This window comes from Molossus molossus, unplaced genomic scaffold (genome assembly GCF_014108415.1).
Source record: "Molossus molossus isolate mMolMol1 unplaced genomic scaffold, mMolMol1.p scaffold_m16_p_7, whole genome shotgun sequence".
Taxonomy (NCBI): domain Eukaryota; kingdom Metazoa; phylum Chordata; class Mammalia; order Chiroptera; family Molossidae; genus Molossus; species Molossus molossus.
Genome location: NW_023425401.1, coordinates 36706689 through 36732260, shown reverse-complemented (window position 1 = coordinate 36732260; position 25572 = coordinate 36706689). Strand labels below are relative to the sequence as shown.

The window sequence follows — 25572 nt, the reverse complement described above, 5'->3', positions numbered from 1 at the left end:
GTGTGAGGTGATACCTCATTGTAGTTTTAATAACGTTGAGCATTTTTTTATATGTCTCTTGGCCATCTGTATGTCCTCTTTGGAAAAGTGTCTATTCAGACTCTTTGCCCATTTTTAAATTGGATTGTTTGTCTTCCTTTTGTTCAGTTGTATGAGTACTTTATATAAAATTTGGAGATTAACCAAAAGGGGGGAGGAAAAATTACCTTTTGAGGCAGCATGGATGGACCTGGAGATTATTATGCAAAGTGAAATAAGCCAGTCAGAGAAGACAAATACCATATCATCTCACTTACATGTGCAATCTAATGTACAAAATAAACTGATGAACAAAATCGAAACAGAGGCATGGATACATGGAACAGACTGACAGCTATCAGAGCGGACGGGGTGGGAGGATGGAGTGCAAGAAGGTGAAGGGATTAAGTAAAAAACATACAGATAGATAGATAGATAGATAGATAGTCACATAGATACAGACAACAGTTGGGGTGATAGCCAGAAGGAAAGGGTGGTGGTAGCAGGTGGAGGTGGGCGGTGGGCAAGGGTCGCAAGGGAGGAATGGGGGTGGACAGAGACTTTACTTGGGGATATGGGCTTAGGATGCAGTGTGCAGATGATGATTTATTGAGATGTACATTGAAACCTGTACTTCAATAAATTTAATTAAAAATAAATAAAATAAAATGGGCTAGTGAAGCTTTAAAATAGTCAATCTCAAAGTGTGATCTGAGCGTGCTTCAGCATCACGTGCAAACTTGTTAGAAACGCAGAATCCCAGGCCCACTGAGCTGGAAATGTGTGTGGGAGGGTTCAGGGCGCAAAGCGGTGTTCTCCTAAGCCCCGCGGTTGGCCCACACTGACGTTTGAGGACCAAGGCACTAGTGCCCTTACCTGGGAGTTTAAAGAAAGGCGAGCAGCCGCTCTCAGGCGGAGGGCAGGGCTGTTTGAGAGAGAAAATAACAGACCGACGGGAGCGGCCAGGGTGCAACACAGGGGAAATACTAAATTCGGAGGCAGAGCCCTGCGAGCGCCGCGCATCCGAGGCCGGAGCCGTGGGGCGCGAGGCACCACAAGGTGGCGCTAACGCGGCCCTGGCTCGGGGGCGGGGTCAGCGGCGGGAAAGGCGCTGCGCGCTCCAGGCTCGGGCCCCGCGTGAGCCGGTACCTTCGCCCGGCCGCTGCGCCCGCGCCGTAACCGCCGGGTCACGCCAAGGAGCGGGTGAGTCCCTGGAGCCGCTCCGGCTCCTCGCTGGCTTGCCGCCGGGGCGGGCCGCGCCGGCCCCAGGCTCGGGAGGGTCGTAGCGGGGAGCCGGCCGGCGCGGGACCCGGCGGCGGCGGCGCGGACGAGCGCAGCCCCGCTCGCCGCTCCGCTGCGGCCGGTCCGGGGAGCCCCGCGCTCACCGGGAGCCTTTTCGCTGCGGGGTCGGGCACAGGATGGTGTTAAGTTTGCCCTTAGTTGGATCCTCATGGCAGGTTTGCCAGCGTGGCAAAGTCCCCGCGGGTTGGCGTCGCGTGGATGGATCATTAGTCCACACCACTTAGAGTCGCACAACTTGTCTTCAGGTTGCCTAGTAACAGGAAGTTTTTATTTTAAGTTCTTGGGACATTAGTGCTGCTCTTTCAGGATCTGGAGTGCGGTTCACGTTCCCTCCAACCAAAGCTTTTACTTTATGTCATGGGTTAGATCCCCTGGAAGGATTTGTAAAGGTGAAATTCACGAACGCTTCTAAATTTCGTACTCTGTTCTTTCGGTTAAATATTCGTACTCTGTTCTTTCGGTTAAATATATGTATCTCAGCATCCTGACATGTAGTACGAGTTCATTCATTTAGGACAGAATGTTAAGGGCAGGAAAGATGCAGTGCTTTAAAAAAAAAAAAAAAAAAAAACCAGCCCAGCGAAGAAAAACATCTCCCCTTCACGTGTTACATGTGGTAACAAAAGTATACACTTGGAAGTGTTAGTTTGGAAATGCAGTGCAACCCACAATGGACTCCAGTCACTGATTTTCTTCATATTCAAAACTTCACATAAACATGAGTCTGTTGGGCTGTGTCAATATTTAGCAGGAACATGAGGTCAGCAGTCCTGTTAAGCAAAATGGAACAGTCATACCAAAAAATATGCTTTGCATTTTAATGGGGATGCAATTTAAGAGAACTTCGGGTCAACTTCTGGAGTTCCTAATATCTGAACACTGTGCTGTTTCCTGTATTTTTTTTTTTTCATGAGAAGATTTTACTGTGGAATTTAAATGATATACTTGGTTAATGTCTGATGGGAACCAGTAGTTTATTTGACTGACATTTTATTTTCTTGGCTTCTGGGCACAAAGTTGACGGTGGCCCACACAGTCAACAAGCTGCCTCACTGCCCTGGGCTTTTCCTTGGCTTTGCTCTTCAGCATGGTCTCCCTACCATGCAGATGAATGGCTGGATACTTGTCCAGGGCCACTCTGGCTTTGCACCCAGATTCTGTATAAAGTGACCCTCAATCAGCAAACACTGCCAACCTGCTAGATGCCCCCCGGGCCAGGTCTAGAAGAGAGCCCTCACCCTTCCCATGCCACCATCAGTCAAAGAACTTTCTTCCCTTAGGATTCATTACACTGCCATGCAGTTAGTTGTTGAAATGTTTGCCTTCTCTTCTAGATTTTGAGGTCTTTGAGGGTGGAAGCTTCACCTCATTTAACTTTGTATTCCCACTGCCTGATATTGTTCGCAGTACAGTTAGTGAGTTAATACTGGATATGTATAGATTTGTATAACATCTTTGCCATCCTGCAACTCACAGTTAAAACATCTAAATAGTGTGAATTATTTCTTGTTTGATTACAGTAGATAAAACTTCTATTCCTAGACACATACCCCAGATTATTCTATTTATAATGTTGACTTAAATCACCAAATGATTTGGAATAACACTTCTTAAAGGAAAATGCCATAAGCCCCTCCAGAGCAGGCATGAAATCTGATTTCTCTTTTCCTCCTTACTGTCTATCACAGAGTTGAGTGCATAAATACTTGATGATTGACATATGCCTTACTCAGAACTCTTTCAAATGCCAACGTTATGAACCCAACTCAAACTAACTTAAGCAAAAAAAGGGAATGTACTGGGCTTGTGTTAACTGAAAAATTCAGGATCTGGCCTCAGGGACTCTACTTACAATATGCCACCAGGACTCTCTGTGTTCCCATTTCTTGCTTATACTTCTGTGTTTCGGCTTTCTTCTGTCCTGTTGAAGACCTCCTCCTCCTTACAGCGTGTGGCAGGAAGCATGGTTGGTTTCTATCATCTCAGCATAGACATGTCCTCTTTATCTTCCACTTCTATGTATAAATCTCAAAAAAGGACTCTTAATTGGTTCAACAAGGCTGTGTGCCATCCCTAAACCAATCAATGGAATCAAAGGACTAGAGAACCATGATTAGCCTAGACTGAGGCATATGCCCACTTCTATGGCCAAAGGAAGGGCATTTCTCCAAACAGAGGAAGTATTTTGTTTATTTTTTAGAGAGGAAGTGAGAGGGTGAGAGAGAGAGAAACATCGAGAGAGAAATATGAGAGAGAACATTGATCTGCCATCTCTTGCATGCCCCCCACTGGGGATCGGGCCCACAACCTGGGCACGTGCCCTGACTGGGAATCGAACTGGTGACCTCTTGGTGCATGGGTTGACGCTCAACCACTGAGCCACATCGGCCAGACTGGAGGAACTATTTTATATAAATTTTTTAAAGGGAAAAGAAGGTGGGCAGACCAAAATAACAAATATCCTCAGTATGAATATTGTGAAATTTCAAAATAAATAATATATGGAAAATGTTCTCAGAGCACTTCAACAAGGGCAAATGGTGGCCCTGTGTAAAGATGGCTCTTTATTTTTTGTGAAGATTGACCCTTTAAAAGTTGGAGAACGTTTACTGTATTTTAAACTATTCCTGGAAACAACTTTCCACTTGTAGGTGTTCTAAAATTCAGAAACATTTGGAATGTTCTCTCTCAGTCAAATTGTTGTATTTCTAATCTGCTTTTCTCACAGAATTTCATAGGGTATAAATTGGTGATGTATTCCTCTGGAAATAAATTTAGAGCAAATAAAAACAGTGAGTAATGTCGTAACATTATATGTCTCTCTTTCCTAAAAAAAAAGAAAAAAAGAAATGTTACACCAAGCCTGAATGAGGGTCTGTTGGGTGTTAAGGAAAATATTCCTTATAGAGTAGGAAGTTTGACAAAATTAATTTCTACAGGGTTGACCAGGATAGGAGGCATGTCAGTGATTGAACACAACTCAACAATCCCAGTGGAAATACCAGCAATTTATGTTTTACCAACAAAAACCAGCCTATTACTCTAAAAATGCCTCCTTTTGGTCCTTTTGCCACCATCAGAGTTCACCTTACCAAGAGTGTCCTTTTTGTTCACTGTCTAAAAATCAGAATACATTTGCCCATTGAGTCATTTATTTTTTCAGATTCTAGTGTCAAACCCAAAAGCCTATTAAATACAGCTTCCTGAGGTATAATCTTGTTATCAGCGAACTCCAGCCTCCACTGATAACATTGTTACTCAGAAAAATGCATTCCTAATTCTGTTTACCTTTGAGGGAAGTTGGCTTTCCTCTAGATGAGCACCTGGAGATAAATTCCCTCAAGTAAAAGGCCACATCCAACCTTTTTAATTCCAGATAGACACATAGGTCATATATTGTACCACTAGTTGGACAAAGTAAAGCAGTTGCTATTGACACAAGGGCCCTGGTTTGAGATTCTTATAGATTATATTGTGGAATTAAATGTGTAAATCAGTCACCAACTGTATTTTAATTGTAGTTTATCTGCCACTGTAGTCCTCATATGAGGAAATTGCTCATATTGCCCTATCAAACAATATCATAAAGAGCATAGACTTGGAGAAGATAATTATTTTTATTTTCATAGGTGGCTGAAACAATATTTTATAGAATTAATGGAAATGCGACAAAACATCACAAACCAAGAACTCTGGAAAATGAAGCCTAGGAGAAGTCTAGAAGAAGATGATTATTTGGTAAAATAATAATAATTGAAATCTATAAACATGACTCAAATGTTGTTCTGTATCTCACGGTGCTGTAAAAGTGATTGTTCACCCTAGTGTGCTGCTATCTTTACTCTGATTCACATCACTGATATTGTGATGGGTGAAGGGCAGTGTCATATAGGAAAGAAATTATACTTTGACTGATTGCCATGGACTTAGCTGAATAACCTTGAATGAGTCGCTAAAAATCCTGGGTCTTGGTCTATCTGAAAAGTGAGAGAGTTGGACCATATTATCTCCAAGCCCTTCTAATTTTTTCTAACATTCTATGAGTCTAAGTGTTTCAAAAGAACCACCAGTGCCCATATAACACTAGTTTTGCAAGCATGCACTTTTCCCCTCATCCGAGGATATTTTTCTATTGCTTTTTAGGAAGAGAGGGAGGGAGGGGAGGAAATGAGAGAAAGGGAGAAACATCGATGTGAGAGAGACACATCGACTGGTTGCCTCCTTACAACCCCAACCAAGGCCAGGGATCAAACCTGCAACCCAGGTATCTAACCTTGACCAGGAATTGAACCCACACCCCGGTGGTCCGAGGGCCTATGCTCTAATCGTTGAACCAAACTGACCAGGGCTGCAAGCATGCATTTTCTTAATGGGCACCATGGCAGCTTACCAAAAGATTATCAGGCTAATTAATGATTCACTGTTTAACCAAATAAATTCAATTTTAGAATAAGAATCACCGGTCCCATTTTTGTCCCACCTCAAGATTAAATGTTTCTGAGTACTTTATTAACTGAGAAAGTAGTGGAAATTAAACTCTTTTTTACCTTTCTAAATGATCTCAACTGCAGTTAAGCAAATTATTTTACCTGAATTATTTTAATAGGCAAAATAAGATTTTTTGTTTGTGTTTTTCTAATTGATTTTTTTTTTTTTAGAGAGAAAGGAAGGGAGAGAGAGAGAGAAACACCAATCAGCTGCCTCCTGCACACCCCCTACTGGGGATCAAGCCCACAACCCTGGCATGTGTCCTGAATGGGAATCGAACCAGGACCTCTCAGTTCATGGGACAACGCTCAATCCGCTGAGCCACACAGGCAGGGCGTGAAATAAGATATTAAAACACATACTCTATAAAATAAGTGTGCATAAAATAAAATCATTTTTATTTTTCAAGTTAACTGTCCTACATGCTATTCCATAACTCTTTACCCTTAACCATAAAATTGATCTCAGTTGATTGTGGTTAGATAGGTTTAACATGAAAAGATGACAGACACTATATCATACTAACTCCCTTCTAAATGAAGTACTTGGAAAAAGCATTGGATGTAACAGTGATTTACAACTGAAAGTAAAAGTCAAATGGTGAGAGGTCATTTTTAAACACCAAAAGTTATAGAGAACTATGTGAGGTAAAGTTACCATGAATAAAATAAGGAAATGAGCAAGATAATCCCTAACATGTCAAGCATTAATATGTGATGGTTCTACACACACAGTTATAAGAAATGAGCAATAACATATTGGTGAGAAAATAAATTTATGTATAAAGTAACACAATATGAAACACTGTGATATAATTTCTCATTTTGGGTTTTTTTTTCAATTTTCTGGTGTATCAGTCAATTGGGGAAATGACAAAATATTCAATGTAACCTTTTGAATGATTGACTAACTAGAAATACAACTGGGTAAAGAAGTATGACTCTTTCAGAAAATAGATCATCCCTGTGGGATTTAACTACTTATATAGCCTTTGTACTTCTAATAGACTATTTGTCTGGCAGTACTCACATAAATGAGATATTTTAGCAATAAAAAATCAAAGTACAAGACCACATAACGGAGGTATAGATTTTTTTTCTAATAGTAATGACTATATTATCTTGAATTAATGAAGAATTCACTCTTTAGTTCTTTGCTCAGAGTTACCCAGTAACCAGTAAAAATAGTAAAAAATAAATACCACTGTTATAATTTACAAGTTTTATTATTTTTACCAAAGATACTGGATTTTTTTTTCAATTTGAGTTTCCTAGTTATATTATTGCCCTTTTATGTCCTCAAGATAGAAATACAATGGCCTATGCTTTAGTGGAGATATCTGAGGCATGCATTTATTTTGAAAAATGAGTAGGTTGCCAGGGGGTCGGGGACAAACTACAACCAAGGCAGGTGCCCCTAGTGGGAACCGAACCTGGGCCTCTCTGAGCCGCGGGCCGGCGCTTCAACCACTGAGCCAAGCCGGCCAGGGATGAATGTCCTTTTTTTTTTTTTTTTACTGATAAGCACAATGAGCAATTAGTAATGTTTAAGGAAATCCCACTGTTTACATTTTAAGAGGTTTATTTTCTTTTCTTTGTAGAATAAGACCTCAGGCGAGACCAGCATGCTGAAAAGACCTGTGCTTTTGCACTTGGACCAAAAAACCCATTTTAATGAGTTTGATTGTCCCCAAAAGCTTCAGCACACACAGGAACTCTTCCCAGAGTGGCGCTTGCCAATGAAAATTGCTGCTGTCGTAGCATCTCTGACTTTTTTTTACACTCTTCTGAGGGAAGTAATTCACCCTTTTGTAACTTCCCGTGAACAGTATTTTTATAAAATTCCGATCCTGGTCATCAACAAAGTCTTGCCAATGGTTTCCATCACCCTCTTGGCACTGGTTTATTTGCCAGGTGTGATAGCTGCCGTTGTACAGCTTCGTAACGGAACCAAGTATAAGAAATTTCCACACTGGTTGGATAGGTGGATGTCAACAAGGAAGCAATTTGGGCTTCTCAGTTTCTTTTTCGCTGTACTGCATGCGCTTTATAGTTTATCCTATCCAATGAGGCGCTCCTACCGATACAGGCTGCTGAACTGGGCATATCAACAGGTAGGATGTTGAGACTGACAATGTCACTAACCCAGAAAGTCCAAGTCACCTAACAGATTAACTCTTTGTCACATGAATATCAATACCTCAAACCTCTGTTGAAACCCTGTGTTGAGAAAATGTGCATTTCATTTTTTTTTATTTATTTACTTTTAAATCCTCACCTGAGGACATACTTTTCCACTTATCTTCAAACAGAGCAAGAGAGAGAGAAACATCAATGTGAGAGGGACACATTGATTGGTTGCCTGCCACACGACCCCAACCAGGGCCAGGGACCGAACTGCAACCGAGGTACGTGCCCCTGACCAGAATCACACTCAAGATTCTTTGGTCCTCGGGCCAACACTCCAACCGCTGAGCCAAAGTGGCCAGGGCTGCATTTTAAAATGTTTCATTATTACTCTTCATTGGGGCTTGGTTGTACAGTTTTGCACTGAGGAATTTATTTTAAGTTGAAAGTAAACTACAACTTTAACAATGTAAACAAGTATTTTGCTCACAGACAGGGCCACATTTCCATTTCTACCACTATCACAAGATTACTTTTTAATGCTAATTTTTCTTTTTTTTCTTTCTTTTTAATCCTCACTGGAGGATATTTTTTCCATTGATTTTTAGAGTAGAAGAGAGGGAGGGAGGGAGGAAGACAGAAAAACATCAATGTGAGAGAGATACCTGGATTGGTTGCTTCCCTCATGCACCCTGGTTGGGGTGGGGATGAACCTGCAACCCAGGTACATGCCCTTGACTGGGAATCAAACCCAAGACCGTGCAGTGTGTGGGCCGACGCTCTAACTACTGAGCCACGCCGGCCAGGGCTAATGCTAATTTTTCTTATTTTCTGCTTATTTACCACATGTGCATGCACATTAAAGTTCTACTCATTAAATAATTATATAAATAAAACAGATTATCTATGTTGCAGTCAAGGAAAGTGATCAGTAGTTTCTGTGTCACTTCTTTTAGAGGAATGCAAAAACAAGTCATAATTTTGTAGAGGCCCCCAGTTACCACACCCTCCGTAGTGGCCATAGCAAGTGTAGAACAGGGTTCATGTGCGGGAACTAAATGTTCTTTACATTGTTTCCTCTTTTCACCCTGTGGTAGGTCCAACAAAATAAAGAAGATGCCTGGATTGAGCATGATGTTTGGAGAATGGAAATTTACGTGTCTCTGGGAATCGTGGCACTTGCAATACTAGCTCTGTTGGCTGTGACATCTATTCCATCTGTGAGTGACTCTTTGACCTGGAGAGAATTTCACTATATTCAGGTAATGATACATAAAATGATTCTGTTCCCTCAGAAAGGTAAATCTTTCTGTGCTCATAATATCAAGTATATTGACTTCACCCCATAAAACATAACAAATGGTTTTCCAGTAGCAAACATCCTACTCTTGTTCTAATTAATAATGTGCTCTTCTATCATTTTTCCCTATTGCTGCTACTAAATAGAAGTGTTTTCTGGACGTAAGTAAAAGGCATGACTCAAAGGAAAATATTTCTGACATTTGAAACGTGTTACACAATTTGCTATCCATCCAATAACTTTAAATGTGATAGTTTAGACATTTAATAATTATGGCTTTTTAGTTCCAAAAAAATAAAATATTATTTTGCCCATCGCCTAATTTTTATTCATGCCTTTGGAGTTACACAGCTTTGTACTGTCCATAAACAAGCATCTCTCCTTGAGATGTACAGTTATGTCTACCAAAGGTATTCTAATACCTATTTTTAAATGCTGCTTTTTCCAAGTTACATTTTTAGCTTACTCACTTGAAGCTTCTCAGTATTCTTGGAATTCAAACTATTTCAGATTTACTGAGGTTAATCTCCTGGCAGTAGATCACACCGTAGAAAGAGCTATGTGCCACAGTTCACCAGGGGATTTATGTCAGACAAGATTCAAAGGACTGAATAAGTCATAAGCACTGCCAAGATTGTTTAAGATCACATAGCTTTAGCTTGTATGGGGTAGACATCTTTGGACATTCCCACAAAACCAGACATTGCCCACTATCCTTTCATGTTCATACATACACTCCTACAAACACTTTGTCAGGACATCTGATTAGGCTGAAAAATACGCCTCCATCTGAATTACTCCAACGTGGCTTAGAGATGGTGCCATAATTTCCAAGTGCAGTACCTGCTGATTTTGTAGGTTCAGCCTGATGATAGCTTTGGGATTCTCTGTTCCTCATTAAATAACTTTCTTCTTACATTGCTCTGCTCCACACATATGCTTTTCAAATTTAATCAGGAATTCAAGCACTGCATCTTGACAACTGAACCTACTTCCCAATGTGCACAGCGCCTAACCCAGCTCATAATAAGTATACAGTACACATTTGCTAAAATCAATTTTCAACCAGTCACATGTAATTTTCAGTTAATAACCTAGAAACTTTTTGTTTTCAATCCAAGAACTGATTACTCTCCGATTTACTCTGGAAATTTATATCTGAAAATAGAAACTTAACTGTTTGATTTTATTCATTGGGGCTTAAGAGTACTTACTGCTAAATAATTATGGGTTAGATTTGTTCTGGAAGGCTAATGACCATTCCCAGCAAGTGAATAGAAGTCAAAAGTTACCTAGAAGAGCTGTTGTCAGGATGCTGTAAAATTAGTTACGTGAACAACTATTTTTAAGCAACTTTATCTGGATGGTGCCAAGTATCCCAATGCAAGCTGAAATTTTTCTTCACATCTTCATATTTCTATGTTTATTCAAACAATGAAATAATTGTTGGTATTTTTCAGAACACTTTGTCAGAATGTTTGATTTGTTTTTGTAGCATAGGCCAAGATCATTCACTTTACTATTTACATACCAAAATCAGAGTCAGTCTCTTTAGTTGCCTTCATACTTAAGATCACTGAAGTTGAACTGATTTTTACACTAATCCGTCAACCCACCATTGTTTATTGAGCATCTAAAGTGCACAAATCGTTGTGTTGATTCTGCAGGGGTCCTATGCTGAGTGAGAGAGTCCCTGATTTTAGATGTCTCTTGACAGGCAGAATTAAGGCAGATGCATAAGAGACAAACCATCACAAAATAAATATTATATGAGAGATGAACAAAGTATGGAGAAAGGGAAGGCAGTTTTATTGATTAGCTGAGACTGAGAGGAGATGGTTGTGAATTGTCTTAATTTAAATAGCCTGGAGCCCGGCCAGTATGGCTCAGTGGTTGAGCATTGACCCATGCACCAAGAGGTCTCTGGTTCAATTCCCGGTCAGGGCACATGCCCAGGTTGTGGGCCAAACCCCCAGTGGGGGGCTTGCAGGAGGCAGCCAATTGATGTTCTCTCTCATCATGTTTCTATCTCTCTCTCCCTCCCCCTTCCTCTCTAAAACTCAATAAAGAAAAAAATAAATCAGCCCTGGCCGGTTTGGCTCAGTGGTTAGAGCGTCGGCCTGTGGTCCAGAGAGACCCGGGTTCGGTTCCCACTAAGGGCACATACCTCGGTTGCAGTTTGTCCCCAGCCCTGGTTTGGTCGTGCAGGTGGCAGCCACTCGATGTATCCCTTTCACGTCAATGTTTCTCTCTCTCTCTCTCTCCCTCCCACTCTATCTGAACAAAAAAAAAAGGGAAAATGTCCTCGGGTGAGGATAAAAAATAAATAAATCAATAGCCTAGAGAGAAAGGCATTACCCAAAAGTAGGGGTAAGGTGAGGACATGTAAAAAAGGATGGAAATGTGTGAGCAGACATTGTTGAGAAATATAATAGGAAAACATAGGATGGAATAAACTCTTACTGCACCAATCTTTACCGAGATCTTTTTTTTTTTTTCATTTGCAGAGCAAGCTGGGAATTGTTTCCCTTCTACTGGGCACAATACATGCATTGATTTTTGCCTGGAATAAGTGGGTAGATATAAAACAGTTTGTATGGTATACACCTCCAACTTTCATGATAGCTGTTTTCCTTCCGATTGTTGTCCTGGTATGTAAAGCCGTACTGTTCCTGCCATGCTTGAGAAAGAAGGTACTGAAGATTAGACATGGTTGGGAGGATGTCACCAGAATTAATAAAATTGAGATGTCTTCCCAGTTGTAGAATTACTGTTTATAACATTTTTGTTCAAATTTGATATATTTTATCATAAACATTTCAAATTTGTATTTGTTTAATAAAATGACCATTGAGGGTCTTAATGTATCTCTTTGTTTCTGAGTGAGGAGTTTGAAATATGTGTATTTCCTTTCAGAGTTGATTCAAAGCAAGAAATAAAATAATCTTCAGCACATCCTCTAGGTTCAGTAAAGCTGAATAATTACATCTGATTTGTCAGACTGCATAGCATTATAAGTAATAAAAGGCCATGAAATACCAGTACTTGCTACTCATTAAAAGCTATCATGAGCCATGAAAAAAAGTATTATCTGAATCTACCACACAGGTATATCCAGTGTTTATAATTGTTGTTAAAGAACTTCCATTTTCCTGTAACTGGGTGAGATTCATGGAACACCTAACTCAAAAACACACAGATTATTTCTACACAAGTAAAACAACAGAATAATGGATACACAGACAAGCAAAATAAAACCCTGGCTATCCAGGAAAAAAGTCAATTCGGTTTTCTCTATCTGAGTTAGGTACCACTCAGCTGAACTTACCTTACTTAATACACTGGCAAGAGCAGGCTGTGAACCCATTCCCCAAAGAGCAAACAGTACATCTACTATGAGGACTCTCTAACCCAGCATCCTTCAGAGACTTTTCATAATTAGCCAAACTAACCAACAAATCTTTTCTTGTATATGGGTAAATCATTTATTATGACTAAAGACAACAAAACTAATGGTACAAATTAGGAAAAACAATTACTATATTCACTGAGTGGAGTTCAGTCTTTTAAAAAGTTTGTTCTATTACAAAGGATAATTATTATTACGAGGGGGCTAAGAAGACTTTGGGAGTATAAATTTGAATTCTATGCGCTGTTGGGGCTCAGATATGTAGAGTGTCGCAGGTAGTGACAAAAGGAGTTGGGACTAGCACAATTAGAAAAAGAGTGGACAATGGTGCTCTTGAGAAATAATTCACCACAAGAGAAAAAGGAATCTAGGGGTCTGCAAGTGCAAACCAGATTCAGCAAGGGGATAGACCTACGGAACCACTTAACAAGCATGACACACATACCACAATCCGCCAGCTTGGAGATACAGCAGTTGAGGACCTGCACTCTCAACTGCATTGCAAGACGGCAAAGTGTCAGCATGTCCAGTAGTGAACGGGAGAAGTCAAGTTTCAGCCTTGCTGATACCAAGACATCACAGAGGCTGCTTGGAAGCAGGGTTCCAACTTCAAGTGGCACTTCAATGGGGCTGTCAAGGACAACAGCTGAGTTCTGGCTTGGGTACTGGAATTCTGTCTCTGTTGGCCCTTGTAATAAACAAAAAGGCCTATTCTGAAACACAGAATAAACCTTTTGGATAATTCCCAGTAATATCAAAATCAACCTACAAAGGCCTTGGAAGTCAAGCACCAAAAATCGAGATTCACTTGGTAATCACAGGCTGTTAATAACTAGGCCACCCATTCTTTGTATCTTTTCTGATTTTTTTTTTTTTTTACAATGGTTGGATAGTATTTTTTATAAGCAGAAGAAAACAAGTCTTAAAAAGAACAAATATATTTTGGTATGAGCTTGGATTTCCTTTTACTCAACAAACATAGCGCTCTTCCCATATACCAGGCCCAGTTCTAGACAGAGGAAATATCAAGATAAAAATTACCTAGACCCTATTCACAGTCTCAAAGTCAATTTTAGTACAGCAATGGATTCTAGGCTTACTGTTATCACAGGGGAAAAAATGACCAGTTCTGTTTCAAAGGGCAAAGTCAGGAAGGTGTTAGATTGATCCAAAAAAAGAGGAAACTATTTGAACTGGGATTTAATGTATAAGTAGGAGTCCTTCAAGATAGAATAGAAAAATAGCATAGTGAGCAACATGAAGGTATAAATAGTGAGATGGAATGTGTTGGGAGTACAGTAAACCCTCAATTTTCCAGACCTCAATGTAAAGGACTTTGGATTTAATGGACAAAATTTCCGGTCCATATGTCATATGTAAGACTTAACACCCTGTGAATTTTAAAATGCTTTTAATCATGATTTGTTTATAATTAACAGGTTATTTTTTGTTATTAATTTATTAATTTTTAACAAATTTTAGGGAATAGGCCATATGTTGGAAAAAACATTGTAGCAATTTCACCGACAAATATTACATATCTACAACAATAGTCTATATATTTAAATCCAAGAGTCACTGCTGGTAAACAGTGAATGATTAGCCCATAATCACTCCGAATGGAGCACGGTAATTGACTCTGTTGTCAAGAGGCTCCTTACTTTCTGCAGCAGTTTTAACCAGCGCAGGCTGATGTTGCCAGGTGGGCTAAGCCACGCCCCAGCCATGTACATTTGTTTACTGGCAGTGACTGGTGAATGCACGCATTTACTAGCCCTAATCAGTATAAATTTAAAATTACAGTAATACGTATAGAAAACTTTTCTGCGAAATTAAACTTTTCATACATGCTTAATTTTAATTACACAACCACATCTACATAAGTAAAAAGAGGTAAACTAATTTGTCAAATTTTTGACATACACATTCAGAAAACCTATTTTGTTATATAATGGACTTCTGGCTTTAACAGATACCCAATTAGTCTGTTATATCAAGGTTTTACTGTACTGAAATCTTAGAATAGAGAATGTGAAGGAAATACCAGATTGGCTGGAGACACAGACCGGATAGATCAACAAGGTCATTGTAAACATAAAACTAAGTTTGGACTTTGTTATTCAGGGAGTAGGGAAGCCACTGATAAAACTTTAAACAGGAGCTTAACATGATTAGCTTTGCGTTTTAGAAAGATTTCTCTGTAGATGATCCAAGAGATGGGTTTGATGGTGGGTGTCCAAGGTGAAAGCAAGTTGGAAGGCTGAACGATTATCTAAGGAGACAGTGCAATATCCCAGGACAGAGACAGTAAGTTCTTAAAGGACATCATGACAGAGGATGGATCAAAGAGTAGAGCTAGTACTCTCCTATGGTAGAAGACAAGTTCCATGAATCCATGACCAATAGAACATAAAGAGTAAAGGAGAAAAAGGCATTTGGAACGGGACTTCTAGTATTCTGTCAGCTTGCATGACTTCAAGAAATTACATTAAACAGGATAGGGATTCCTACATGAGAAGCAGATTTTTTTTAACCAAAACAAAATTTTTAAACAAAAACAGAGTGTGTGTGCTGTACATTGTATGCGGTTTACAATAATCTCCGTTGCTAAAACATGCAGTGTGTGTTTTTTTTAGTTTCAGCATAAGCAAATACAACTGGGAAGGACATAAGGTTTAGCGCAGTGGGAAGACAAACGCAGGTACTTCTTTGCCCCTTTGATTAGATGATTTTTAAATAAAGCTTCTGATACAAGGAACACAGTTGTGGAGGACAGTCACACAGGGTCTCCCCAGGAGCACACAGAACAGCGCCGAGAAACGCTGCTGGCCAGGAGTCCAGTGCCTGCCTTCCCCAAACAGAGCTGCTTTTTCTGCTCAAAAGGAAGTCTGCCTGCGGTTTATTTTCTTTAAGCATTTCCTCTATAGGGATCTTATAATTTTTGGTTTAAAAAAAAAAAAAAAAAACCTTAAAATGATGTCCTTTTACTATTATAAAAATGAGTCACATTTAATGTTAAGGAACCCCCCCAAAAATTAGGATTTACTTTGATTTTCAGAGCGTAGACCACATGTCTGAGGAAGCCTGTAAGAAACTGTGGCCTATTTAGCATGGGATCTGTAAAATTAAGCATACAAACTAATAATAAGAATATGTATTTTTCATTGATACCATTAAGTCTGGAATTTTCTTCCAACGAAATGAACAAGATGCAGTAGTTTCTAAAACCAGTCTTCAAAGTAAAAGTGTTAGTCATAATTCCAGTTTGGATTTAATGTTAGGTTTTACCCAGTTAATTGGAAGTCCTCTTTCTTCATGCCAGTTTTTCCTGATGTTATCAAAGAGGCACTTTGAAGGAAGTAATAAATTATTTGATCTCCTATTTATTGAAAAGAATCCTATAATTGAATAAATTAATAAATCACTGACTTGTGACCATTACACATGACCTGAGGCTAAAGTGTAGTACCTCCTCCTCCTCAGCTAATCCTATTTTTTCATCTGGCCTCACACTTACTGCAAGTGAGTATTTGACGTCCCCAGAATTATTAATGGATGCCCACCGGAACTGTGCCAGGAACACATTGCCAGTTCACACAGGTATCAAATGATTGAACTGATGAGAGCACATGGCTGTGTTAATCCCCTGCACGGAGGCATGATCCCACTGAAATGAGGCTCCCTCAGCAAAAGAGCTGTATTTCCAAACAATGCTGAAGAGAGAGTGAAGGGAAAGAAACATAGGTGTCAAAATTGTAATGGAGAGCTGGCTGTTGATCTTAAAACCAATACCCACTTCTGCACCTCAGCTGGACCAGGGGACGACTGACTTGACCTGACCTTCTGAGAGCCAGAGAACCAGGAAGACAAGCTGGCGGGTTATGATGACCGTGCCATAATGATTGACACCTGCCTCGACATATGACCTGGGAAATGATTTCAGACCTACCCTCATCTTATAACTTGAAGTTGTACTCTCACCAAAAATAAAGATAAATGAATCTACACCATGGAGTATAAGTGAATATAAATGAATCTCTGCCATGGAATTATACAAAATAAGGGCTGCAAGAGTAAGTTTTACATTCATTTTTTTTAATAGAATCTTTTTGAGCAAAATTCCTAACAAGCCCCACATATAATAGAGGTCGGAAGTGAAATGGGCTTGCAGGACCGGGAGCTGTCTGCACCTTTTCATTATTTCTTCCATCCTGCTCACAAGCCCCAACATGCACAATTTGAAAACCCCTCCTCATTGATACAGATGAGGAAACTGATCTTTTTGTTAGGTAGTGCTTATTTGCAAGGCACAGAAAACTACTCAAAGCTGCCAGCAGGAGAGTTATTAATAACATAAAGGGGGTACTGATATAATCCACAGGTGAGGGGAAGGACTTATCCTTCCAGGCCCTAGAGCTGGGATCCCACAAGACAGAATAGGATCTAAGTGCATCCCATGTTCTAGCTCTGCAGATGGATGTATCGATGCTGTGAAGTTCAAAGTGGGTTCTTTCAAATTTGGCAACTAGACCAACAGCTTAGAACCAAAAGTGCTAAATGGGCTTCATTCTTTTTTTTTTTTGGTGGTACGTGCCCCTAGCGGAAACCGAACCCAGGACTCCCTGGTCCGCAGGCCAATGCTCAACCGCTGAGCCAAACTGGTCAGGGCATAAATAGGCTTCATTCTAATTTCAGAATACAACCAGCTATGGGGTCAGACAGGTTTTGCTGGGAGGTGCTTTTCAGCACAACCAGCACTACAATCATTCACCACAAGAGGACAAAGGGTGGGGTGAAGCTTCCCTTTGGTCTGGAAAGTCCAGCCTTTTTATTTTTTATTTTATTTATTTATTTTTTTATCCTCACCCAAGGATATTTTTTTCCATTTTTTGTTCAGATAGAGTGGGAGGGAGAGAGAGAGAAACATCGACGTGAAACAGACACATCGAGTGGCTGCCACCCCCACGACCAACCAGAGCCAGGGACAAACTGCAACCGAGGTACATGCCCTTAGCGGGAACCAAACCCAGGTCTCTGAACTGCAGGCCAACACTCTAACCACTGAGCAAAACCAGCCAGGGCAAGTCCAACCTTTTTAGAGAAACTATGCTTACTTCACCTGAGCACAGATTCAACTCTACCTACTCTACATCCTCACTAAAGAAGATGAAGTTGGCTGGAAAAAAACATACAACTGTCTGACCAGTGTGGCTCCGTGGTTGAGCATCTACCCATGCACCAAGAGGTCCCGATCAGGACACGTGCCCAGGTTGTGGGCCCAATTCCCAGTGTGGGGCGTGCAGGAGGTGGCCAATCAATGTTCTCTCTCATCGATGTTTCTATCTCTTTTTCCCTCTCACGTCCTCTCTCTCTGAAATCAATAAAGGAAAAAAAAGTTTTTTTAAAAAACCATAGACTGCCACACTGACTAGTATCACTTTAAGTTAATGATCACACAGGTTAAGGGGACTCTCAACACTGCCAAGTCTTTGTATATTTCCATAGTAAATGTGTTTTTCCGCTTATTAAAACTGTTATATTACACCTTCCTTCTGTTCAAATAACCTCTCCTATACTCAAACAGTAAATTTTCTTTAGGAAACAGATGTAATCAGAAGAGAACTATCTTATCTTCTCACCAACAAATCTATCTACAAATGTGCATGAATCTGGTACTTTTATTTTTTGCTTATTATAACAAAAAAAAATGTATTGTCCCCTAAGACTAATTCTTCTGTTTCAGCACTGAGTCCCATCCCTTTTCTCTTCAAAGAGCTTTGCTCTTAAATTGTATATGTCTTTTCTGTACTCTTCCCATTAGTACACAGTATTTAAAAATAAATTAAAATAGTTTGAACTAATGTCTCCCTCCAGTTCTTGACCCATTTCTCTGCAAACATTTAAGACAAAATTTCTCAAAATATTTGCCTACTTTGATATTAATTTATCTATTCAGCTTTTTTTTTTTTTTTTTTTGCATTTATCTTCAGATAGAGCAGGAGGGAGAGAGGGGGAAAGAGAGAGAAAGAAACATTGACTGGTCACCACCCACACGACCCCAACCGGGGACAAACTGCAACCAAGGTACATGCCCTTAGCAGGAACTGAACCCAGGACTCTGGTCCACGGGCCGACTCTCTAACCGCTGAGCCAAACTGGCCAGGGATCTATTTAGCTTTCTTTGGGTATTTGCATGGCACATATTTTCCCATCCTATTACTTTCAATTTTTCTGTTCTCCTGTATTTCAGAAATACATTTCTCCTGTATTTGAGAGCAAAACATAGTCAAGTTGTTTTATAAATTAAGTTTGGCAATCTTTGCTTGCATTGTCAGCATTTCGGCCACTTATAGTAATGTAATTATTGACATATTTCATCTTCATTCTACTAGCTCACTGTTTGCTTCTTATTTTCTCACCAGTTCTGTGTTCATCATTTCTTCATTATATTGCCTCTTTCAATTTTTTGAGATTATATATTACTCCAGTTTTCATCTCAAAAGAGTTATTCATTTTTACTACTTTTAGAAGTTACTCTAGAGATTATATCATCACTGACTTAGCCAAGTGTAACTTTAATCAGCACTTTTACCTCTTCTTATACAATGTAAGAAACAGATCATTTTAACTTCATTTATCTTGATATTATTGTTGTGTATTTTAATTCTCTATATATTTAGACCTAGAAGGAATTATAATTACTATTTTGTACAGTCTTTTAGATTTATATACATTTACCCTTTGGATTGCTCTTTATTTCTTCCTGAATCGCTAGCATCCATCTGGTCTCATTTTTCCATTACCTGAAAAAAAAAACCTTAATGTTCTTCTTAGTGCATAATGCATGCCGACTGGGAAATTTTTTTCACAAGCTTTTGGTCTGAAAAATGTCTTTTATTTTATGGAAGGATACATTTTTAGATATTTTTAAATCTAGATTGACAGTTATTATCTTTCAGAATGTTGTAAAAAGTTCCCCTATTTCTGATGAGAAAAGAGAAATCTCACTCTGTTGTTTCTTGAGGTTCCTACAGCTACTTTATATATTTTTTTCTTTTTGTCTTAGTTTTCAGTACTTTTGCTGTAATTAGGCAAACTGGTTTTCCTTTTTGTTATCTTAGTTGGGGTTTATAGTACTTCTTGAATCTCTGGTTTGTTATTTATCACAGAACTGGAAAATTCTGTCCTTATCTTTTCCCTTTTTGTTTTCTGTTGTGTTTGTTTGTTTTTTTGTTGTTTTTTTTTGTAATCCTCACCCAAGGATATTTTTTCCATCGATTTTTAGGGAGTGGAAAGGAGGGAGGAAGGGGGAGATAGAGAGAGAAACATGGATATGAGAGAGACACATAGATTGGTTGCCTCCTAACTGGGGCAGGGATTGAATCTGCAACCCAGGTACGTGCCCTTGACCGGGAATCAAACCCACAATGCTTTGGTCTGAGGGCCGACACTCCAACCACTGAGCCACACCAGCCAGGACTGTCTGTATCTTTTCAAATATTGCTTATGTTCCATTTTCTCTCCTTTGCTTCTTCCAGGGTTCTAATTAGTCATGCTAGATGTTTTCACTATATCTCCCATTGTATAACTTCTCTGTATATTTCATTTATTTTTCTCTATACTTCATTCTTGTAATCACTTTACCTATCCCATAGGTCACTAATACTCTCTTCAACAGTATCTAATCAGTTAATAAATCTATTTATTGAATTTTTTAATTCCAGTTATCAGCTAAATTCAGTTTTAGAATTTCAATTTGATTTGTTTTTATAGCTTCCAATTTTCTGTCAAGTTGCCTAATCTGTCCTTAATCTCCTAGAGTGTAGTAAGAATCTTAAGGATAAGTCTGTTACCTGATACTTCTGTCAACCTTTCTATTGTTAGGGTTAGGGTTCCTCCCCCACCCTACCCCACCCCCAGTTTTCACTCATATAATTTTGTCTCCCAGTATGACAGATTATTTTATTGGGTGCTCAGCACTATATACAAAAAGACTGTAGAAATAATTCGAGGCTTAGAATGATGTTATCTTACTCCAGAGAGAATTTGTGTTTTCTTCTGGAAGGTAGTTAGGGCACTAGCAAGTGAGCTTTCCTTAATTTAATATAAAAGATTGAGTTTATTTGAAGCTGGGCTTCAGTTTCTGTCAGACTTAAACTACTTCTAGCTCACACTTAATCCTAAGAGTTAGATTTTGGGGGTTCCAAGTCTAATTCTGGTGGAGGGTCCCCCTGGGCATACTCTGGATTACAATTTTGTCCTATTAGTCTCTTGAGGTTGTTAACAGTGCTGTTCAGATTTCCAACCTCTCAGCTACCTTTTCTCCTAATGGAAAAGTAGACCTCAGTGCTGCATTTACCTCTCTGGGTTTCTTTCTTTGTCCAAAACTTATTATTCACCATTTTGTTAGTTATCCAATACATTTAGGCAGAGATTTTATAATTAGTCTTGCTGCTCTCGTTGTTTTTAGGATGGGTACGTATAATTTAGGCAAGGATTACCACAAGCAAAAATCCCTAGAGAGAATTAACTATGTTCACAACTCTTTTTCCATTTTCTTCTCTTCTATTCTCATCAGCTTTATCTCTCACTGATCCACTACATCCTGTCTTATAGGATCACCACGTGATCAAGTTTCAGTCCTAATCTTACTTGCTTACCCAGTAACATTTGAAAATTTTGATGACTTTCTCTTTCCTGAAACATTTTCTTTACTCGACTTCTGAGAAACCATACTCTCCTTCATGCTTTCTGATTCTTTTGCTGGCTCCTCTTCCTTTTCCCATCATCTCAAAGTTAGTAAGGTTAACTCCTTGTGACCCTTTTTTTCTCTATCTATACCCACAATGTAGTGATCTCCTTGAGTCATATGGCCTTAAATATAAAACATCAAAAGTATGTTGATGCGTCCCAAATTTATCTTTTATCTCTAACATTGACCTTTCACCTGACTGTCAGCTTATTACACGTAACTGCCTTCTTGACAACGTCATTTCAAGGTCTAAAAAACATCTCAAACATAAAATTCTAAAGGTAAAATTTTAATTTACTTCCCATTTCCACCCCGCTCAATTCAGACACTTAGGAGTTATCTTTGATACTGCTCTTTACCCCATACACCACATCCAATTTATCAACAAATTCTGTAGAATATATTCTGCATCCAACTGTGTCTCATCACTAACATCATCTTGGTCCAAGACACTATAGTTCTTCTAGAATATTTGAAGTCCTCCAACTGGTCTTTCTGCTCCTACTCTCATCCTCAATCCCTGCTGCTGCCACTTTCACAGAGTATTTTCTACCCAGAAACCAGTGTGATGCTTCAAAAATGTAAATGCTGCCATGTCAATCCTCTGCACAGAAACCTCCAATGTTTTCCCATAAGATAAAATAAAATAAAATGCAAGTTCTTTATCATGGGCTACAAATCTCTAAAACACCTATACCTTTGCCCACTCTTCTGAACTGAGATCCTGCTAGTCTTTACCTTACTCAAACCACTCTCATCACAATGATCTCCTTACTTTTCCTTGAACACAAACTCATGCTCACCTTAGGACCTTCATACTTGCTATTTCCTCTGCCTGGAATGGTCTACCTTTCTCCTAATTAGTTCATTTACATCATTACATTTATGCTGAGATGTCATTTCTTTTCTAAAAAATTGTTTTTTATTGGTTTTAGAGAGAGGAAGGAAGAGGGAGAGAGAGATGGAAACATCGATGAGAGAGAACATCACTGACGGCCTCCTGCATGTCCCCCACTGGGGATTTGGCCCACAACCTGGGCATGTGCCCTGACCTGGAATTGAACTGGTGACCTCTTGGTACATGAGTCATCACTCAACCACTGAGCCACACTGGCCGGACTGAGATGTCATCTCTTCAGAATGATCTTCCCTGACCAACCTGTCTAAGATAGTTCTCTTCTTGTCCACTCTTGCCTTTTCCTTGGCTTTATTTAGGTAATTTTTATTTCATCCAGTATTAGATCTTTTACAGGTATACTTGTGTTTGTCTGGTCATTTGGTTCCCCCATTCATGAGAACAGAGATTTTGTCTTATTCATGACAATATTCTCATGACTGAGAACAGAGCCTGACACGTAGTAGAAATTCAATAATAAATAAATACTGGATGGATGGATGAGTGGCTGGCTGGTTGGATAGATGGATGGATGGATGGATGGATGGATGGATGGATGGATGGATAAATGAACAAATAAGGAACATGATTGTATCATCAATAAATGATTGAGACAGTAGTGTTTAGGAAACAAAATTATTTAGATGAGTGGCTCTCAAGGTATGGTCCACAGACCAGTAGTATAAGCATCACCTAGGAGTTTATTAACTATTAAAATTCTGGAACCCCCACTCCAATCTGTTGAGTACAAAAGCGGAGGTGAGGAGAGCAATGTGTTTTATCAAGTCTTTTCTGAGATGCTTATGCATAATATATTTAAGAACCACTGGTTTAGGGCTACACAAAACTAGCCCACTGCCTATTTTTGTAAGAAAAGTTTTATTGAAGCACAGCCACTTCCATCCATTTATATATTGCCTATAGCTACTTTTGCACTAAACCAGCAGTGATGAATAGCTGCAACAGAGACCTTATATCCACAAAGCCTATAATATTTACTTTCTGGCCCTTTGCAGAAAATGCTTGATGATCCCTAATTTAGATCAATACCTTATATCACATAAGTATGTCAGAGCAACACATATATCTATCTCCTTCCCAGCCAAATGCCACTGAAATTTTTTAAAAGCTATGGGTAAATAAGGATCCATAACTGACTGAAAAACAGGAAATGGTGGCATCAGTGGACCAGAAAACTGGAGGAAATTTCAGTACGTGAAAACTATTTTTGGGATAGGGGGAAACAAATGAGATCAGATCAACAGAGAAACTGCAACACAAGATCCAACTAAGAAAACCCTGGATAACTTTTATGCTCCAAACTAACCAACCCAAATCAGTCCTGGAGAAATCATTGAGCAAGTCATTAAAGGATGAGTCAGAAGATGTGGCCAGGGACTCTGTCACTGAAAGATCTAAACAGCTGCTTGCAGGTTTCATGGATAAACAAAGCTAAAACGTTTTGGGAAAGTTTCCTGGCTTCAGTGTTTGGGCCTGAGAAGCAGAGTCCAGCAAGAATTCCACAGTGACAAATGAGGACAGAAAGAAAAGGGCATCCTGACTCGAGCACTTGCCACCAGGATAAACTGTCATGTCCTGGGCTCTAAAGTGGGAGCTCCGAAACTGAAGACTTCCAGAGTGCTTCTAGGACTGTAGAAACGGAACGATGTACAAGGTAAGGATGGAAACACACCTTTATTCAGTGGACAAGCTACTTACCATAATAGGTTCAATTATATCCCCAAAAGAGATATGTTGAACCGAACCCCTAGAACCACAGTATGTAAATAGGTCATTGCTGATACAATTTGTTAAGCTGGAGTATAGTGAGCCTTTAATCCAATATGACTGGTGTCCTTATAAGAAGAGGGAAGAGGCACCGAGAGGAAGACACCACGTGAGGACACAGACACACAGACTCGGAGGAAAGATGACTATGGGAAACCAACAGCAGAGGTTGGAGTTATGCTGCCAGAAGCCGATGTCTGGGGCAGCCAGAAGCGGAAAGAAGCAAAGGATCCTTCCCTAGGGGCTTCTTAGATAGTGTGGCCTTGCCAAGACCTTGATTTTGAACGTTTTGCCTCCTCTACAACTGTGAGAGAATAAATTTCTATTGTGTAAAGCCACCCAGTTAGGGGTATTTTGTTAGGGAAGCCCTAGGAAACATATACCTGCCCTCTGGACCACACATTCCGTTGTGCTCCTTGCCATCAGAAGGAAAATAAGCATTCACAGACGAGGAAACAAGGATTCTCATGTGGTCAAGGAAACAGACCTCACCAACAATAAAAACAGACAATCCTTACAAAATGTATGAGGAAAATTTACACTATTAGAAAGGATGGGGACTTCCGGTCAAGATGGCGGCGTAGGTGAGCTCCCACAACCACATCAAAATTACAACTAACCGACAGAACAACCATCATTTAAATCTGCCTGAAATCTAGATAAATAGCAGTCCTACAACTACGAAATTAAAGAAGCAGCCACATGGAGACTGGTAGGAGGGGCGGAGGCGGAGGGGCTGGTCCCACACCACGTGTGGTGGATAAAAATCAGGAGGATACCTGGCTGGGAAGGTCCTCCCTGAGGACTGAGGGGTCCCGGTCCCACACTAGGCACCCAGCTCAGGGTTCCAGTGCCAGGAAGAGAAGTCTCCATAACTTCTGGCTGGAAAAACCAGCGGAACTGAGGCTGAGGGAGGCTGGGGCTGCTAGCCCCAGGCAGCTTCTCGTAAAGGGCCTGAGAGCTCAGACTTACTTGGACTCCCACCCTCCAGGCTCCAGCATGAGGGAGGCAGCTTGAAAGGCACCAGAGACACATGGAGAAGCACTGAGCTTTTTACCTTTGGGGTGAGAGCTGGAGAGGCAGCTTTCTCCCATTCAGAAGTGCTGATGGAGGCCATTGTTCCTTTGGTGAGCCCTTCCCCCATAAAGCCAGCAGATGGCCACCATATCTGGGACTCCAGCAACCTGGTGCACACTGTTTACCCCACCCTGATGATTTACTGAGACCCTGACCCACACAACTTTCTGGCCCACCCAAGCTGTTTCCAGTGGCTTTACCCTAGGATTGGCCTGTCTGGGCTCCTGCTTCATATTTTCCTAAATTCTCTTAAACGTACAGCATCTGGCCTCAGCAAGCCCCATACCTCTTGCTAAGTGGCCCCCAGGCCTGGCACAAGAAGCAGCCAGCCTTGGTTCACAGCTTGGCCTCTTCCAGGGTACCTCCAAGCCCAGCATAAGAAGCAGCCATCTGAAGATGGCTTGGTAGTTTATGCCT

At 40.1% G+C, this 25572-nt stretch overlaps 1 protein-coding gene across 1 annotated transcript; it reads left to right on the top strand.

Moving 5' to 3' along the window:
- The first annotated feature begins 1191 nt into the window (after positions 1 to 1191).
- Positions 1192 to 12091, top strand: STEAP1 (STEAP family member 1). The gene is made up of 5 exons (XM_036247206.1): positions 1192 to 1221; positions 4950 to 5058; positions 7409 to 7921; positions 9032 to 9196; positions 11742 to 12091. The coding sequence occupies exons 2-5, from the start codon at positions 4978 to 4980 to the stop codon at positions 11997 to 11999; spliced, it is 1017 nt and encodes a 338-aa protein (XP_036103099.1). The 5' UTR covers positions 1192 to 1221; positions 4950 to 4977; the 3' UTR covers positions 12000 to 12091.
- The last annotated feature ends 13481 nt before the right edge of the window (positions 12092 to 25572 follow it).